Here is an 18,776-nt window from a genome sequence, read left to right as displayed (position 1 = left end):
ATTCGGCGGCCTAACCAAATCGCGAATTCTATTTGGTAATGGGAGCAACTCTCGAGTCTTATTCGCAACGACCGCTCCACAACTCGCATAATTTCTCGAGTATCCGGTACGAGCTGGTTACTTGTGTCATATAAAGTACTAGTTATTTGGAAATTATCGTGACTCCGCGCCCGCCGCTCATTGGCAAGATAGAAGATGGAGAAAACAAATCGCAGTTTGTCAGAGATGCTCGTCGGGAAACTCGTCACGTATCTGTGTCTTTAGCGAACCGCTAGGTCGGTAGGCGGAGCCGGCAATTAAGGTCGAGGCTGTCCCCCACAAAACGGGCAGTCAATCGAAAGGCCCGATGGATTGGCAGCACGCACGCTGGTCACTAAATTCGGGTGTCTCCTGGAAGTACCGTGGACTTGCAAAGAGCCTCCATCTCGCATGCTGACATGTGTCTGTAAACCTTCAGCTAATCCATGGAATTCTTACGATTATTTATATTGTCATTTGACAAAAGATAAGATGCGCATCTCTTATCAGCGCCTTTGCCGTAATTCGCCGGCCTGGCCTGGCTTGGCTCTTAGTGATAGTCTCAAGTATGCGCAAGAAATGAGGTATGCCATAGTTTTTGTCCCATACTGACGTGCCGTGTCTGTCTCTTTGCCATTTCCTGTGATCATCGCGTTCACCCAATCTTTAAGTAAGCGCCTGGTGACCTATCAACGGAGGTGCTGACCGACCGCCCGATGCATGCTGGTTCCAGAATACTAGCTCAACATATCCAGGCTTCTCGATACTTGCAGCACATCGCCCACGTTTGGAACGTTCGCTCTATCACCTAGGTTAGAGGTTCGTTTGTCAATCCTTGCACTTTTCGTAAGGTAAACGCGCATGCTTTTGCTCGGCGATCCGAGTCAAGTTATCTATCGCGTGGCTGCATGGACCACAACTCTGAATTGGCAAGCTCTCCAGAGGCCCTGGGCTATCCCTGACTGCGTCACATCCCCAGAACACCGTCTTCATTAAGCTTCCCGCTTGGCTACTGGCAGTCAATACAACGGACTTGTCCGACCACTTTGTCTGCATACAATTCCCTATCAACTCTCCTTCCCCCATTTCACCAATCTGTGGAATTGTTCATTTTGCGTTTCCGATTGAGTAACGGTGCTCCAATGACGCGGATAAGCATATCTTATCTCATCCTTGCCTCAGTCATCACCTAAAGTCAAAGCTGCTGGACCCGGGGTTACGTATCAATTTGAATGCTAGATCCAGATCAATTGGCTTCCCGACACCTGCCCGCCCATTTATTCAACGGGGGACTCATTTCTACATTTCCCGGACCCACGTTTGCCGTATGCAGGCGAGGCTCGTCAGCGCGACAGCTGGGCATATCTATCGGGTACTATCCTGGATTTATAGTCTAATAACAACTACACCTTGGTTCCTGTTTCGATAAGGAATCTCGTGACACCCGTTGGTTATTGAAATAGGACGATCTGGTTGGCTGCCGCTCAACCCCGTCATCCACCAGTTAGACCCTTATCTCTTGGAACCTCTTATCAGCCTTATATTAGGAGATTCCGGAGTTCATCGGATCAGCGGCCATTCACGCATACCCGTCCATCTCAAAGCGGTGGATCTTACCTTGTTCTAGCTGGGTCGACGACTCTGCCCGGCCATACAGAGGTGGAAGATATCCTTGACCGTGGGGTATAGTTCCAACGGGCTGCAACTGACGCACTGAGCGCTCTCTACGACCGCAGAGAGTCTTGCCGTCTTCTGCCAGATAAACAGGGACCGAAGACAGGGTAGGCGCCGGCCGCCCACGTTTAAACATGGCTACGCCTAGTGCTGTTCCAAGAACAGCTCCTATCGCTATTGCCCCCAAACCATCACATTTCAACCCCAGTAGTCGTCACGGCACACCTGGACTACATCACGACGCATATGCAGGTGGTATGAACGGCCATGATTCCGCGGACTCGGACACTCCCTCAAGTGGGAGTGCAGTATGTAATTTCTGTACACGTCGGAGGATCAAATGCGTCATGAGCGAGGACGATGACAGTGGCGCCTGCGTCTCGTGCCAGGCCAATGGAATTGATTGTTCATTAGATCAAAGTCCTCAGCCTCGAAAGAGGAAATTAGCGCGTGACTTCGCCGACGACAGTGTGCTACGAGGGTAAGTTATAATACATATCAGACGTCTCGACCCCCCAATCTTCTTCAACGAACTGCCGGATATTGGCTAGACCCCATGCAAAGGCGGCGCTGAATCCTAGTTGTCCATCGCTAACACATTATTGGTTGAACAGCTCACCTGGTCGGCAAGATAACAGAAGATTTCGGCAAGATACCTTCAGTGTTTCTAGCACAGCTGCCAGCAGTTCTTTAATTGAGGAAATGGCAAATTTCGGAGGGCCAACCCTGCTGAAGAGGACATTAGGGCTTCAAAATGAGCGCTACAGCCAGTACATTGGGCCAACGACAGATTTCGAGCCTTCTCTTATCAATTTATCACCCTTCGACAACCATGATGAGAGCTTACTGGCCCGCGGGACACTCCGTAAAGTCAGCGACAACGACACGTTCTTACTGCTCCCTGACAGCCAGACGGAGCGATATGAGTACCAGATTGTGGACGCTGATGAAATCGAGAACCTCGTTGCGCCACACGGCCGGAAACTGATTGATCTCTATTTTGACGTTATACACCCAGCTTTCCCAATCATTCAGAAAGAGGTCTTCCTCGAGAAGTATGAACGTTCTTACCGTGAATTTTCACCACCATTACTGGCCGCCGTTTACATTCTCTCGATCAACTGGTGGGACCAATCGGAGGAGCTCTCGTTGCATCCTCGCCCAGACCTGAAAGCTTTAGAGAGGATAATGAAATCGTCGTTGGTTGATGCTATGTGGAGACCGAAGCTCTCGACAATTCAAGCCGGACTCCTTCTATCGCAAATACCTGACGGCGACCAATGGGCACCAACGGCTCAGCTTGTGGCCATTGCTCAAGAACTGGGCCTCCATCTCGACTGCACGCATTGGAAGATTCCGCTCTGGGAGAAGGGCTTGAGGAAACGACTTGCCTGGGCATTGTACATGCAGGATAAGTGGGGTGCTTTGGTCCATGGGCGGCCCTCTCACATCTTCCAAACGAATTGGGTAGTGCAGCCCTTGCTTCCTGGCGACTTCCCGGAAGTCGATTATGACGAGGAGAACGCCGATGAAAGGCTCGACATCGAGCGCGGTCGAACTTTGTTCGTACAAATGATATACCTATCCCAGATCCTTGCCGAGATCCAGGATACCTTTTACACATTGCAAGCAATGCAGAATGTGACAAATGCCGGTCCTCAAGGTATACACTTGGTCTTGTCGCTTGCAAAGCCGATACAGTTGAAGCTGAAAGAGTGGTATTCGTCGATACCGGCGGTCATCCGAATGGACAACTCGCTATCATCAATGGTATCTGGGCGGCTATCAAGTATCGGCTATCTCCATTTGGCATATTATGCAACAGAGATTACGTTGCATCGGCGGATTATCCGCTCGCTCGCTGCCGACGAGACAGCTGTAGACTTCTACCTGATGCAAATCTGTCGCAGTGCCGCTAAGGCGCGACTGATCTCCGCTATGGATTTTGTCAATCGGTTGACTCCCAATCACTTAAGCGCATTCTGGTATTTTGCTTCAAAGACCAACTTCGCACTGATCGGTACATTCGGCTCTCTGCTCTGGGCAACGTCGCCTGGGCGAGAGGAAGCAGACTGGTATCGGCGACGACTGGCAGAATACCGTTGGACGCTTAGTGTGAGCTTCAAACCCGGCGAAGGTAAAGGCCTTACAGCGTTCGCGATGGGTATGCTCGACATATCAACCGGCCTCCTGAAAAAGCTACCCGAGAAGCCAGAACTGAGTCGAAGTGGAAGCACGGCCGAGATGGAAGCTGCTGGGCGTAGGCAAAGCCTGCTTTCAATGAGTATGAGTTCGATACCAACGGAATTTCAGTTTCAGAGCGGCATGCATAGTGCGGATATCAGTGGAGCTGTGAGCCCAGGAAGTGTAAGCGACAGCAGCGACGAGATGTACGACAACTTTGCGCCAACGAGTGGTATAGCATCCATGCGTGGCTAATTCATATCAAGTCACTTGAGAAACGTGGTCGCCGAGTACTGGTTATAGTTGCGGAAACGCGGCTTTCACTGAGCGTGCGTTAGGATTTATGCTGGGGGATGATCCTATTACGCAATAGCCCCCCGGGCCATGACGAGCTATTGGCGTGCTCTGGCACCATCCAACCGCAGTTCGTTGTCAATTGGCACCTTGCTTTTTGCTTTTTCTATTTGTCACGAATACCCCCATTTCTAGAGAGTATTTCCCGTCACAGCGGTCTTCTTTCGTAACATCATATCGACGGTTTTTGGAATCATGTTGAGAACCATTGGTTACACAAAAGGATCTGGGTGCGCTTTGCATGATGAGGAAATGGTAGATGATGGTAGATTGTCATGAAATGACCAATGATGAATTTGATGCCTTACGATATAAACCGCTATCTTTTAAATTGTGAACTTGATTTGATCTGTCAAGTCCCTTTGAAACGTACAAACTAATCTATTTTGTTCTTTTTTTTCCCCTATCAGATGGTGACGGTATACTACGACAACAGCATATATCGGAGATCCCGTACCAGTTACCAGCTGAACGCTGCCTATATGAACCACATCACTTTGATAACATAACAGATAGAGAAGTACAGAAACGACTTTTGAATTCGAGTTCGGAGCAACACAAGTCACCAACTGCATAAAATAAATATAAATACGCGTGCACTGATCAACTTCCTGCCAATATGTGCCTCTGCTGTACTGGGGATTTTCGTACCATTACATGAGAAAGAGGAGAAAGTAGCTAGAACAAAGGCAAGTGATCAGTTACGCATGCGCCATCAAAATGATTGAAGACCGACGATATGGCATGCCGAAGCAGATACACATCTGCGTTTCAGCCGACGGCGCGGGAGCTGCTTCCAGCCTCGCAGCACTCTGTCTGAGCTGGACGTTATCAACCTCTAGCTGCTTAACAAGCTTAGCAAGGTCCCGGAAATCTCCAGCAAAAAGCGTGTCGGCGTGCTGCTTGTTGTCGTCTTCTAGGTTCTTCACACGCTGGTGTAAAATCTGGAAGCTCTCCAGGAGGACCTTCTCGACGGCCGATACGACAGCGGCGTCCGGCCGGACCACGGGCTTCGCGGAACGGGTTGAGTGCGACTTTTATGACAACCTCAACGGGTTAGAGTCTCGAACGCAAGTATAGTCAAGCTGGACAAGCTGTTGCGGGTCGTCTACGTGGCTTGGGCATCAGGACTGGATTCCATATGTGTATATCAAGGTTCATTTGGCCATTGGAACAATGAATTGTACAGAAAAGCACTCTACTTGGGCGAAACTTTCAGGGTCCTCAAGAACCGTTGCATTCGCCTACCTGGGAGACGCGTTCTGAAGTATGTTGTATACAATAATCGCAGCATGGAGTCGTTGTACTTGGGAGGTTTGCCGTCTATCTCTCCATCTTTGGATAATTGAGAGGGTCTGTGTGTTAGATATCATACTACATAGCATATGCGCAATTTGTTCTCCAGTGATATTGCCATAAGGATGACAACCAGCGGCTTATTTCCACCATTTGTTACCACTGTTGGGATCTCCTTTCCTTTCTGCTTCTAGCATGGCATCGAACTCCTTCTGCGCCTGGCTCCTGGCGTAGTCTTTAGCCTCATCCGCCTCGTTGTAGCTATAGCTTTCGCTTGGTGGCGTCCTGTCGCGGTCTCTGTCTGTGGGCGCTGAGTCTTGCCGTAAACGGCCCCACGTCGTGTCTTGACTCGATCGATTTCCTTTTGCAGGTGGAGCCGCATCAGACTTGGCCTGCTGTCTCACTCTATCCCATGCAGAAGCTCTGGAAGCACTTGGTGATTGTGCCTGAGATTGTGCTGCTTCCTCCGCACGTCTGGCGGCTGCGGAGACGGGGGATGCGTCGTCTTCAAAGAGTTCAGAATCACCCCAAGAACTTGATTGCTCAGATTGCCTCGGCTGATCCTGAGATACTGCTCCGCCCCAGCTGGACGTTTGTGATGTAGGGGATGTTTGTCTGCCAAAGATGCCACCTCGTCCGGGAGATGACTGGTCAGTTTGGGAGACCGACTGTGACTGCTCGCTAGAACCCCACGACACTGGTTCTTGTGCATCCTGCTGCTCTTCTGGCACACGTCCCTGGCGAGCCATCCGACTCACCTCCTCAGGTAGAGGTGGAGGGAGACCAACCCTGCGGTAGCTATCGTCTCTTCGCTGGGCGTCGGACTGCTCGACGGGCTGGCCTGATGATCCTTGGTGCCCGGGCTGAGACTGCGGCGTCCTTCTTGTCGGCCGGTTGGGGGCAATTTTGTGCATGATGGCATCGTTAACTCGAGCCATTCTCCGATCGGAAAACATGTCGGCGGCCAAGCTCATCCTGATCACAGAGGAGTAGAAGAGAGTTGTAGCGAGTTTAATCAGAGGATAATATGCCATAAACCTGAAGGCATGCCATGCGTAAGTTGCAGAAGGCCCTTTGATGAAAGCCCAGCGCTTAGTAGGGAAGGACTGAGAGTTAAACCAAGAATCGGTCGGGGTGTAGAAGGGAAACCTGAACTTGTCCCGGCCTTGATAGACAGCTGCAGCGGTGAGGACCGTGGCCATTGGCGAAGCCCAAGCGCCACGGTTGTAATTCTTGGCGCAAGATTCGGATATGGCATCGATCTCTGCCTGTGTCAATTTGAGATTGGATTCGACGGCAAGCCTGACTGCATTTGTGACAACGAAGCCAGTCCGCTTTCTCATATCCATGCCAACGATAGGAGCCCAGCTCTGCAAAGGAGCGAGGTTCTCAAAGTGGATCGTTGCACCATCCTCGAAGCATCTGGTCTCGATTGCAGTTTGCTTACGTGGATCACCCGTAGGCCATTGTGATCGTGGTGCTGCTGTTTCCGGGAGGTCCTGGAGGACGTTTTTCACAGCGGCCTCGAGATCCGTCCTGTTCATATTTCGCTGACAGAGTAGACCTCACGAGACAATGGAATCAGTGTTGGAGCAAGTTGGGTCGGATCGGATCAACAGCAGACGACGGCAAAATTGGCTGAGCTGCACGCACGAGTGAGGTCTGCGTTGGGTTGTGGAGCTGGAGCTTATGATAAGTGGATGACGGTGACGATGCCGGTTTGGAGTCTTGCTGCAAGTGCTTGAACCGAAGGCCCAAGCTCCCTGCGACTACCTGTGAGCGTGCTCCGTACTCCGTAGCTGCCCGCCAATCCTGCAGCCACAGGGCGTTTTCGATCCTCTCGCCCCTTGCAGCAGCTGGTAATTTCTCTCCTTGGCGGGGTAGCGACGCGGTTAGCTCCAGCTCCAGTCTTCAATCTTGCATTGAGACGTGTTGATTGAACCTGAGTTGACATTGGGGACGCGACGCGTCTGAGGTCCAAAAAGGTCCAGTCATCTAACCTAGCTAACCAACCCTACGGATTCCCGTCCCTCTTACGGGTCCTTGAAGCATTGAACAACTTGATGGACCCTTTTTTGCGTAGGTTAGTCAATTGATCCTGGCTATTCACTTAGTCACTCACTCAACACGGACTCATCTGTGGACTGACAGCCTTCAAGTATCTTTTGGTTAATCACTGTAACGTGCTGTCGTTGCCATTTCGGACCCTTTTTGGGGGGGTCTTCTCTCGCTCTTCTTCTTCTTCTTCTTCTTCTTCTTCTTCTTCTTCTTCTTCTTCTTCTTCTTCTTCTTCTTCTTCTTCTTCTTCTTCTTCTTCTTCTTCTTCTTCTTCTTCTTCTTCTTCTTCTTCTTCTTCTTCTTCTTCTTCCCTTCTCTTGGGATCCAGGCGCTGTACGGCACAAGCGTGATGGGTCAAAACACGGAATCGCAATCCAGGTAGCAACATGCCTCTTCAAAAGTCTTTCTCAGAGCAGCACGCCTCAGCGAGAAGCAAGCAATCATGGCACCGGTCCAAAACGTATTCAGCCGCGCCTGACACGACACCAACGACAGCGCCAAAGCCTCTCCAGCCCGTCTCTGAAGCGAGCAGGAACAAGCTCCATGCTTTCGAGTTTCAAGCGCCTGTCGAACCTGACAACCACGGCACCTCCGCGACTATAATCGAAGAAACGACCCAAGGCGACCCGGAAAAGAGAATTGACGGTTTGACCAGATCACAAGATCACACAGTCGCGGAGAGGGCAGCAATCACACCACACAGCAAGCTAGTATGGCAGGAGCTGGTTGGTGACACCGAAGAGAAGGAGGAGGAGGAGGACACAAGCCCAAATGAACGTATCCTATGGGAGTCCAAACGCGCCGAAGGTGTCCCCAATCTATCACCCATGATCACACGCAGGAGGGGCAAGAAGAGGGCCCGCAGCTCATCCCCGACTTCCTCCCCGTCGAGCTATTCGAAACCGGCTACGCCCGCCGTAAATGTCAAGAAATTGACACAGGCACTCAAGTCAGCACACGCCGATCCCGCTATCGACTTGTGGGATCGCTTTGCCTTGAGCGGATCGACGAACATAACACCTCGTGGAGGTGCTAACCCTGCTCTGGCCCAGATCATGGTATCCTCCTCACCGCAGCCCTCCAAGACACTCCCCCCGGGTGGCAAAGGTTCGGCAACACCAAACAGTCTGCGTAGGGCCATAAGTTGTGGCGTCAATTGGCCAAAACGGCGCAGGACAGAACGCGGAGAATACATTGGCCAACCTCGCACTGCCATGGACGAGAGCCCCAGCCACGGCACCAAGACCTCTATGGTCAATGCCCTGCTGGACAGCGTCAATGGTGAACTCAACCGTTCAAAAGCCATTCAGACCAGACATGATGCGCTGAAGTCTCCATCGCCCAAGAAGAGAGGTCAGCAACATCAGACTTCAGTCAATGCTGCTAATAGGATATCTCCACCGCCGCGGCCGCCGCCACCACTCTTCAGGTCTCCGCCAAGAGCTGCCGCAACGGGAACAGGAGCTGATCTTGTACGAACTGCCGCCAGAGAGGACTTATCCGATTATGGCGACGTTGATTTTGACGATGACGATTTTGACGAGGATACACTTATGGTTTTGGAAGCCAGTTTGGTGCCCGGTGATGAAGAAACGATATCTGCAACTCTTTCGCCTGACACAGGGCCTAAAGCACATCCAAGAACCATGCCCACCCCACCCCAGATATCAGAAGAAGACGATGATGAATTTGGGGGCATGGATGATGACGTGTTTGCTGCCGCCGAGGATCTAATAGCCGAGATAGACTCAAGTCGTACGTCTCATATTACACCTGGTAACACTACGGATAGCCCTGCAGTAGTGCGTCATATGGGAACAAACAGTCGAAGGCAGGACGCTGGAGAAGATGCATATGATGATGATGACTTTGGAGATGATTTTGATTTCGAAGCCGCCGAGGTGTCGGCTACACAGGCAGCTAAGCATATGGGCAGCGTTGGCGGATCGGTACCATCCGTACGTAGGTGACATAGCTTAGCATTGAACACTTTGCTAAAATAAAATGTAGGAAACACACAAGCCCAAGGCAATTCAGCGATACTTGGTGACTAAGGTTGTCGAAACGAGCTTCACAAACGATTGTGGTCGGCCTGTCGCAGAAAAAGTCAGTAATACATAAACTAAAGCCCTTGTCCAAACTATGCTTACAAGTCTTAGATCTTATTTGTCCAAGTCGACCGAAGTAACCTGATGAAGACAATTCATCTTCGCGGCGACTGGATTGATACTTCTGTCAATGCGAAAGCGTTTGTGCATGTCATTGGAAGATTTGAGCCCAGTGGACAATGCATTATCGACAACAATCAGAATATCCTCATACTGCACCCTGATCAACTAATTTCTGCCACTGTGGTAGCAGATAGTTTTACATGCATGCGACGAGCTGTTCTTCAGGATCGCGTGAAGGCGACTAGTGAGGCCTCGGCACCTCTGGTCTATGGAACACTCTTACATGAGATTTTTCAAGAGGCCATGATGTCCAATGAATGGAGCAATCCATTTCTTGACGCGTTAATCGTAAAGATAACTGCAAAGCATGTCGAGGATCTGTACAAGATCAAGGTTTCCATGAGTGATGCGCGCGAGCACCTCCGCTCGAAATTGACCGAGATGAGACATTGGGCTGCCGCTTTTGTTTCCGAGAAGCCTAAGGTATGCACCGACCCCAAATGGTAGTTGAAACAAGTTGACTAACTTGATGCATAGCCGGATGCCATAGTCCAAGAGCGCAACGGTGCCAAGGGTACCATGTGTGTCAGCAAGCTGCTCGACGTCGAGGAGCACGTGTGGTCCCCTATGTACGGGCTAAAGGGCAATATTGATGCGACGGTCCAGGTCACCATGAAAGATGGCTCAAAACAACGCACCCTGACCGTCCCTTTCGAAGTCAAAACTGGAAAAAATGCGACGACAAACCATCAAGCACAAACATCCCTCTACAATCTACTGATGGCTGATCGATATGATATTGAGATCGCATATGGCATACTGTATTATACGGAAAGCTCGAACACGATACGCATACCTACAATCCGCCAGGAACTGCGCCATTTGATCATGCAGCGCAATGAGTTGGCTTGTTATGTTCGAGAAAGAAGCGTGCAGCTCCCTCCAATGAAGCAGAGCATCAATACCTGTGGCAACTGCTATGCCAAGTCCTCATGCTTCATTTACCATAAACTCGCAGACAATGGTGATGCGGAAACAAGCGGTGTAAAGAACAAATTCGATGAGGTTGTCAAGCATTTGACACAGACGCATCAGGAATTTTTCCTGAAGTGGGAAGATCTACTAACCAAAGAAGAGAAGGAAAGCCAAAAGCTGCGGCGAGAACTTTGGACCATGCTGAGTTCAGAGCGAGAGAAAGTCGGCAGATGCTTTGCAAATGTCATGATAGAAGAAGGGTCTGCTCAGGAACAGAAGGACAGCCCTAAGATCAACCGTTACCAATACACTTTCATCAAGGATACGCCAGCGCCGGGCTTCTCGTTCCTGGATTCCCAACTTGTGGTTGGGGAGCCTATAGTTGTGTCAGACGAGCAAGGCCATTTTGCCTTGGCGCTAGGCTATGTAACGGTCGTGCGAAAGCAGAGAATCAGTGTTGCCGTAGACCGAAGATTGCATAATGCTCGCATACGGCAGCCCGGGTTTGATGAGAAAGACAACCAGGTCTTCGCCAGCATCATGGAAGTCGTGCCTGAGGGCGCAACGCCTGCACTTTCACAAGGCATGATCAGGAAATCGCCGATTAGGTATAGACTGGACAAGGACGAGTTCAGCAATGGTATGGCAACCGTCCGCAACAACTTGGTCCAAATTATGGCCAACGATGTTTTCGGATCACGAGAAATTCGTCGCTTGGTAGTCGATCTTGCTCCTCCAACATTCAAGGCTGTCTCCACACAGTACACCATCAAGGATCACGGAAGCCTCAACGTCGACCAAAAGCGAGCAATTTCTAAGGTGATGAGCGCCAAAGATTATGCTCTTGTACTTGGCATGCCAGGCACCGGCAAGACAACCACCATCGCGCACATCATCAGAGCTTTGGTCTTGCAGAAGAAGAGTGTGCTTCTCACTTCTTACACGCACTCGGCCGTTGACAATATTCTCTTGAAACTGAAAAAGGATAAAATGCCGATACTTCGTCTTGGAGCACCCGCCAAGGTACATCCTGAAGTGCAGGATTTCGCCATCCTAGCAAGTCAGCGTATGGACACTTTCGAAGAAATACACAACGCGTGGCACAACACTCCTATTGTCGCAACAACCTGTCTAGGTGTCAGCCATCCAGTCTTCAACGAACGAACTTTCGACTACTGCATCGTTGATGAAGCGTCGCAAATCACCTTGCCGATCTGCCTGGGTCCAATTCGGCTTGCGAAGACTTTCGTGCTCGTCGGAGACCATAATCAGCTTCCTCCTTTGGTGCAAAATGAGGAAGCCAGGGTTGGAGGGCTGGATATCAGTCTATTCAAGCTTCTCTCTGATACACATCCTGATTCGGTTGTCAATCTCGAGCATCAGTATCGCATGTGCGAGGATGTGATGGCTCTGAGCAATACGCTTATCTACAATGGCCGTCTCAAGTGCGGCACGCAAGAGCTCCGACGCCGCAAACTTGCAGTTCCCGACATGGATGCCTTGCGACACAAACATTTTGATGCCTCGGGGCTGGCGCATCCCGCTGCTCCACGTTCATTTTGTGCCGACTGGACGAGTTCTTCATGCTGGTTGCGGTCTTTGATTGATCCCGAGGCTCGCGTGCGCTTCATCAACACAGATTTTCTTCCGGACTCCCGTGAAGAAGCTAAGGGAAATCGCACGGTCAACCCAACGGAGGCTCACATCGTAACGCAACTTGTTGACGGCCTTCTGGCTGTAGGGGTGCCGGCTTCCGAGATTGGCGTGATGACCCATTACCGCAGCCAGCTTTCGTTACTAAAGCATAATCTGCGCTCGCGCAGCTCTAATATTGAGCTTCATACCGCAGACAGGTTTCAAGGGCGTGACAAAGAGGTCGTTGTTCTTTCGTTGGTGAGATCCAATGAACAGCACAGCATTGGTGACCTACTCAAAGATTGGAGGAGAATAAATGTTGCCTTCACGCGTGCTAAGACGAAGCTACTGGTTGTGGGAAGCAAGGATACGTTACGCAACTGTGGTGATAGTGAGATGGTGAGTAGATTTGTGAGACTCATGGAAGAGAAAGACTGGATATATGATTTACCACCTGATGCGCTCGAGAGCCATTGGTTTGAGGATGACCAAACACAGATGACCGCTCCTGCAGGTAGAATAAGGACGGAAGGGAGCCATATGCCAAGCTCTCGGTCTCCTATAAAGATAGGCGCAAAACGAAGCCCGGTGAAGGGACGTGTCGGACCTGGTACTGGGAAGGAGAACATCAGACCGATGCCTCTGAAGAAAGCTAAGGTCACCGAGAAGGCATTGTTGAAGGGGAAGCCAATCTTGACGGATATATTTAACGATATAAGAGGCAGTGCTAGGTATTGATTATGGCAGGCATTGGTTGCAGTTATGGGTATAAGGCCAGAACAGCATTGGCGTATCGGACGTTTAGTGATAGGCATAAGGGCATCCTCTTGACATAGTATAGCTAGAATTTGGACAATCTAGAGACTTGTACAATAAGTATACAACAGGTATATGACACGACATACAACTTAAAGCTCACAGCTCTGAGTCTGCAAACACTAAGAAAGCGCATATCTGGATTTCCGGAATCTATCATGCTACTTTTCTAGCCGATCTCGCTTGTAACAATTCCGTGACTTCCGCTGTGCGCATAGCTTGCCAGGAACCAGGGCCAACCGGTCATTACACTTGATGATCACTATCAGCCAAGAAAGACACTTTAGGAGACCAAGCCCGAACCAAGGCCGGTGGAAAGGCTGGCATAGACTTTCACTGACTCGAGGTTACTCCGCAATATTCTAGAAACAGATAACCTCTAGGACCCTCTCCGCACAGCTTCGACTGTCATTGGCCTCCCCACATGTATACCCCCTCACTTAGACCGGGAAACGCCGCATTTCCCCACATCGGCATTGCTTGACCACAGGGGTCCTTGGCATGGCTCGCAGCAGGGCATGCCAAAATTGCGGCAGAGAGGCTGGGACGGGCATGCAAAAGTCTGCAGCACCGCATGTCTACTGTGGCCGTGATGAGGTCATTATACCTTGATGTCACCCGGTACTGTTATTTAGATTTGGTACAATGCCGACTCCGCAGAAGCGGGGCAGGGAAACTACAAAACCCGATGCCCGGAACGAGAGTAGAGCTGTGACTGGGAGAAAAGGCAGCTCAACTTTTTCCAGATTGGGAGTAACAATGGCTCTTGGCGTACTACTATTGGCAGGCCTCGTTCCGCTGGGACTGAACCCTCTGTCGCGGTTTGCTGCGGCGAGGACGGTTCCCGACCAGGCGCAGGTTATAGATCAGAAGGCCTTCCTGGTGCTGGAGACCGTACCGCCTCCAGCAGAGGCCAATGCTACCACGGTGAGTTGCATCAGAGTCGACCGCAAAATTTCTTCCGAGGTATAGACTTGAACTAGAATTTCTTTTGACTAATACCCTTTGCAGATATTTCTGTGGCCGGGAGTGACCGAAGAATCTTTAGTGGAAAAGCCGTTCCACATCTACGATGATGAGTTTTATGATATTATTGGCGAGAATCCGACCTTGACATTGCTTGCCCGCACGGACTCGGATCCATTGTTCCACGAGGCCGTGGTTTGGTACTTATAGTCCTAGACCACTCTCAATAAACTGAATACTGACTTACGGCAACAAGGAATCCTCCCACGAATGAGGTCTTCTTTGTTCAGAATGCAGGTGCCCCAGCTTCTGGAACAGGTCTGAACAAATCTTCAATCATCCAAAAGATCTCACTCGCAGAGGCAGATGCGGTCACAGGTGTAAGGAACGCAACCGGTAATGTTACGGTCACTGTAGTGCCGTCAAACCCGCAAGTTGTAAACCCTAATGGTATGTTATGCCTCTTTTCTTCCCTTCAAGTTTTCTATGACATTTCCGGTCTAATCACATACATAGGTGCCACAAACTACAAAGGCAACATCATTTTTGCCGCCGAAGGTCAAGGAGACAATGTACCATCAGCACTTGTTCTGATGAACCCCGTCGAGCCTTACAACACAAGCAGTAAGTCCGGTCTGTCGTATATCAGAAACATAGGTCTAACAGAGCATTAGTCCTTGTCAACAACTACTTCGGCAGACAGTTCAGCTCGCTCAACGATATTGCTATCAACCCTCGAAACAAGGATATTTACTTCACCGACACTTTGTACGGTTACTTACAAGACTTTAGACCAGCGCCTGGTCTTCGCAACCAAGTTTACCGACTCAATGAAGTGACCGGAGCAGTGACTGTAGTCGCCGACGGTTTCACTCTGCCCAATGGCGTGACGTTCTCTCCCAGCGGTGGTTACGCGTACGTTACGGACACGGGCGCCAACCACGGTTTCTGGGGCTGGAACTTTTCCGATCCCGCTTCTATGTAAGTTTTCATTTACTTTATCTTCTCACACACGTCGGACATGTCACTGATTCCCATCTAGCTACCGTTTCGATGTCCAGGAGGATGGCACCTGGGACAACCGCAAGACCTTCACATACGTATCCTCGGGCGTGCCTGACGGTGTGCACTGTGACAGCAAGGGCTATGTCTATGCGGGCTGTGGGGACGGTTTACATGTATGGAATCCGTCCGGCAAGTTGATCGGAAAGATCTACCTCGGCACCGGTGCGGCGAACTTCCAGTTTGCTGGTGATGGGCGTATTGTCATCATGGCGGAGACGGAGTTGTATTACGCCACGCTGGCCGCTAAAGGTGCGGCTATTGAATGAATGAATACACGCTCGAGTGAGGAGTAAATATTCTGGAGTAATGCTGTAGTTACGGGGCTGAATGCCTACCTACCTAATATAATCAGGGGCAAATCAGAAGACGTTATTTTTGCTCTGAAAAGAGTTCAGCCTTCATCAGCCTCTGTGATAAGTAACGGGGTTCAACGTTGACCTAGTGAAACTAACAACAGAGATATCAACAAGTAGTTGCTTCCCCGATAATACTCCCACGGTCACCAAAATCTAGCATTTTGAGCGCCTCTCCCAGTACCGAATTATGGTGATGAAGAACCTTATTCGGTCGAAAGCCTTGCCAATAATGCTACTCAGTCACGGACTCAGTTGTTCGATCACACGCGATGAATTGGACCATTGTATTCGCCTATGGCGTCTGTAGAAGATGTTCTCCAGGGCTGTAAATATTCATTACTTGAGGTAACCATGGCACTCATCCGTAAGTACTTGATTTATGACTACGTTAATCATTTCCACAGCTAGAGAATTAATGACCTTTTAGGTTCCTTGGTCGGGAAGCTCGCGGTCTTGGTCCATAAAGGAAATTGTATGTCTGCAAAATTTAGGTGAATTGTGGGCCAGATTTGCTCTGCAAGGTTGGTGACAATGTCATAGGTATATAAGGATAAGTTCCGCTCCCAGCATACGAGAACATATGAGCGACACCCCTCAGGCTCCTTTTGATATTACGGCTCTTGTTCCCTGAGACTAATCGACCAATTTCATGAACCAGTATGATAGTACTCTGGAGGTAGCAAATACGCTCATTGTCCATCGCCAAAGCTAAAATTGTTAGATTTTATTTCATCTTAAATCACAGCTGAGTCTCTTGGAATACTATGAAGAAGAATTCAAGGGTATTGGGGCATCATTGATAGATTAAATTTGTGGTGAGGATAGCTCCATTGGTCAATATCCCAACCGAATGCCACTGTCAGTTGAGAACGAGTAAAGATACCCATTTGTGTATTCTCCTGAAGCACTTCTCCTTTCGCAACTTAAATAGGTTGTATGTAGTTTGACGAGTTTCGGTATTTGAGCTTCACCACGTGCTCCATGCGACTTGTAGTAGAAATCGAATGTGTCGTCAGCATCACAAAGCTGGCTTGCCGGCACTCCAGATGTGGAGGCGCTCATCCCACCTCGAGCGACCCCACCCCTGCGATTTTGGTGTTCACGTTCCTGAACGATTGGTCGATCGGCACTGTTCGGGCAACCCTGCCGACCGCCCAGCATCACATCTAATATCGTTTATCAACTGTATCTCCACTAGAACGTGCAATAGTCACCGTTTTGCTCAAAAACGTGCTGGTAACTGTTTTGGTCCACCACTACTCATGCAGGAACGCAGGTCTTGGACCCGACAGAATGGTTTGGCCGACTGAGAAACTCGGAAACGAACCTGCAATGGAGGACTAGATATGTTACCAGGATTTGGGGTATATTAAAGACGCATCGCCCCGTGCAGACAGGGTACGACTGAAGATCTTCAACCTCGTGTTCGCACCCCCTCGTTTTTCTTGCTCCTGTGTCGCGTGTCTGAAGCCTTTCGTGTCTCCCCCTTCAATTAACCGCGAGATGCTTTCCAAAACTGCAACTCTGATCCTTGCGCTGACGCCCAGTTCCCTCGCTTGGGAATGGGGCAAGTCAGGCAAGTGGACTGGCACGCAGCGGATGAACTGTCATGGTGGTTCTTCTTACATCAACTATACCACTGTCACTGGGCTTTTCCGGCAGGATGATGTAGCCACTGACGCCAGTACGTTTGACTACGTAAGTGATCCCTATAGAGAATGTGTAACATTGCACTAATACAAGATAGACCACATCAAACTATGGGTTGATTAATCAGACGTATGAGACTGATGCAGAGTTCGATCCCAATGGCACCAAAACCCAGTGGGAACGCTTCGAGTATTACGTGAACACTCTCAACGAGGAGGCAGGTTCCAATACTCAGTACAAGGTCGTATACTTTGCTAGACACGGCGAAGGCTACCACAATGCTGCGGAGACTTTCTACGGTACACCAGCGTGGAACTGTTACTGGTCCGAGCAAGACGGCAACGGCACCGTAACATGGGCCGATGCTTACTTGACGGAGGCTGGTCTCGCGCAAACAACCAAGGCGAACAGCTTCTGGAAGGGGCAGCTAGCAACCCAGAAGCAACCCGCGCCCCGGTCCTACTACACCAGCCCGCTGAACAGGTGCACCATCACCGCGAACCTGACCTTCAACGGGTTGGACTTGCCTGAGGAGTACCCTTTCGTGCCGACGGTCAAGGAGCTTTTCCGTGAGGGCATCAGCATCCACACGTGTGACCGCCGCAGTAACAAAAGCCACATCGAAACCTTGTTCCCTTTCTATCAGATCGAGGCGGGCTTCACCGAGTACGATGAGCTCTGGAATGGAACATATGCCGAGACCTCGGCTGCGCAGGCAGTACGAAGCAAGAAAGTGCTTGACGATGTATTCAGCAACGACGATAACACTTGGATCAGTGTCACCAGCCACTCGGGTGAGATCAAGAGCTTGCTGTCCGTTTTAGGCCACCGGGCCTTCAGCCTGTCCACGGGTCAGGCAATTCCGGTTCTCGTCAAGGCCGATAACTTGAGAAAGGCGGATGCACCGACTACCACTGTATCGAGCTGGAGTTTGGACCCCACTTGCGCAGCACCGCCAGTCACGAGCATTGCGGGTACAGGATGTCTGTGCTCGTCGGCTTCGTCGACACTGGCCAGTGCTACGGCTACCATCACTGCAGCTTAAATTAAGGAAGAGGCACGATCGAATAAGATACACTGTACATAATATGAGCAGACCACATAATAAATAATACCCAAATGACGCTTTACAGCTTAGAAAGCGTGCTCGGTCGACAAATCAAGGTGTCCAACGAAACTATGCACAATTAGTGGGATTGATCATGACACGTAGAGCTGGCAATAGACCAGCATGTAAACGATGGGAAAGGTGCAAGCCTTTTCGCAATAAAAACAACGAGAATAGTAGCCAGACTGTTACGAGCAAAATTGACCGTTGAAGACACGAGCACCCATGGTGAAGCAGCTGTGTCGCATTCCATGGATCTGTTAAGCTCCCCAAGAGCTTGACGTGCACGGACCAGAAGAGCCGCAACGATTTGGATGGTGATTGGCCAACGCCTCCGGGAGTCAGTCAAGGCACCTGCAGGCTCTTCCATCTCTGAGTCTGACGAATTAAGCAATGCAATCTCGTGCTGTGAGCTTTCGGGGACCAGGACCAGGGCCAGGTGCTGCTGGC

General features: G+C 50.2%; 5 protein-coding genes across 5 annotated transcripts; 4 read left to right on the top strand and 1 right to left on the bottom strand.

The window, feature by feature from the left end:
- Positions 1 to 1,826: 1,826 nt before the first annotated feature.
- On the top strand, positions 1,827 to 4,131 carry BKA67DRAFT_523853 (fungal-specific transcription factor domain-containing protein; the record flags this gene model as incomplete). Its single annotated transcript, XM_046098514.1, has 2 exons — positions 1,827 to 2,173; positions 2,307 to 4,131. 2 exons carry the CDS (start codon positions 1,827 to 1,829, stop codon positions 4,129 to 4,131), a joined length of 2,172 nt encoding a protein of 723 aa, XP_045954050.1.
- Positions 4,132 to 5,488: 1,357 nt separating this feature from the next.
- On the bottom strand, positions 5,489 to 7,325 carry BKA67DRAFT_390470 (uncharacterized protein). Its single transcript, XM_046096616.1, has one exon. It carries the CDS (start codon positions 7,068 to 7,070, stop codon positions 5,667 to 5,669), a length of 1,404 nt encoding a protein of 467 aa, XP_045954049.1. The 5' UTR covers positions 7,071 to 7,325; the 3' UTR covers positions 5,489 to 5,666.
- A 489-nt stretch (positions 7,326 to 7,814) lies between these two features.
- Positions 7,815 to 9,743, top strand: BKA67DRAFT_577791 (uncharacterized protein; the record flags this gene model as incomplete). The annotated part of the gene is made up of 1 exon (XM_046103658.1): positions 7,815 to 9,743. A coding segment is annotated over exon 1 (1,580 nt), but the record flags the coding sequence as incomplete, so codon positions are not given.
- A 4,197-nt stretch (positions 9,744 to 13,940) lies between these two features.
- On the top strand, positions 13,941 to 15,478 carry BKA67DRAFT_662317 (gluconolactonase; the record flags this gene model as incomplete). Its single annotated transcript, XM_046107975.1, has 6 exons — positions 13,941 to 14,108; positions 14,193 to 14,347; positions 14,404 to 14,597; positions 14,664 to 14,771; positions 14,822 to 15,128; positions 15,190 to 15,478. 6 exons carry the CDS (start codon positions 13,941 to 13,943, stop codon positions 15,476 to 15,478), a joined length of 1,221 nt encoding a protein of 406 aa, XP_045954047.1.
- Positions 15,479 to 17,071: 1,593 nt separating this feature from the next.
- Positions 17,072 to 18,263, top strand: BKA67DRAFT_662316 (histidine phosphatase superfamily; the record flags this gene model as incomplete). Its single annotated transcript, XM_046107974.1, has 2 exons — positions 17,072 to 17,266; positions 17,316 to 18,263. The coding sequence occupies 2 exons, from the start codon at positions 17,072 to 17,074 to the stop codon at positions 18,261 to 18,263; spliced, it is 1,143 nt and encodes a 380-aa protein (XP_045954046.1).
- Positions 18,264 to 18,776: the final 513 nt, after the last annotated feature.

Source organism: Truncatella angustata (genome assembly GCF_020726525.1).
Source record: "Truncatella angustata strain MPI-SDFR-AT-0073 chromosome Unknown BKA67scaffold_8, whole genome shotgun sequence".
Lineage (NCBI taxonomy): Eukaryota > Fungi > Ascomycota > Sordariomycetes > Amphisphaeriales > Sporocadaceae > Truncatella > Truncatella angustata.
This window is presented reverse-complemented; position numbering and strand designations above follow the sequence as displayed.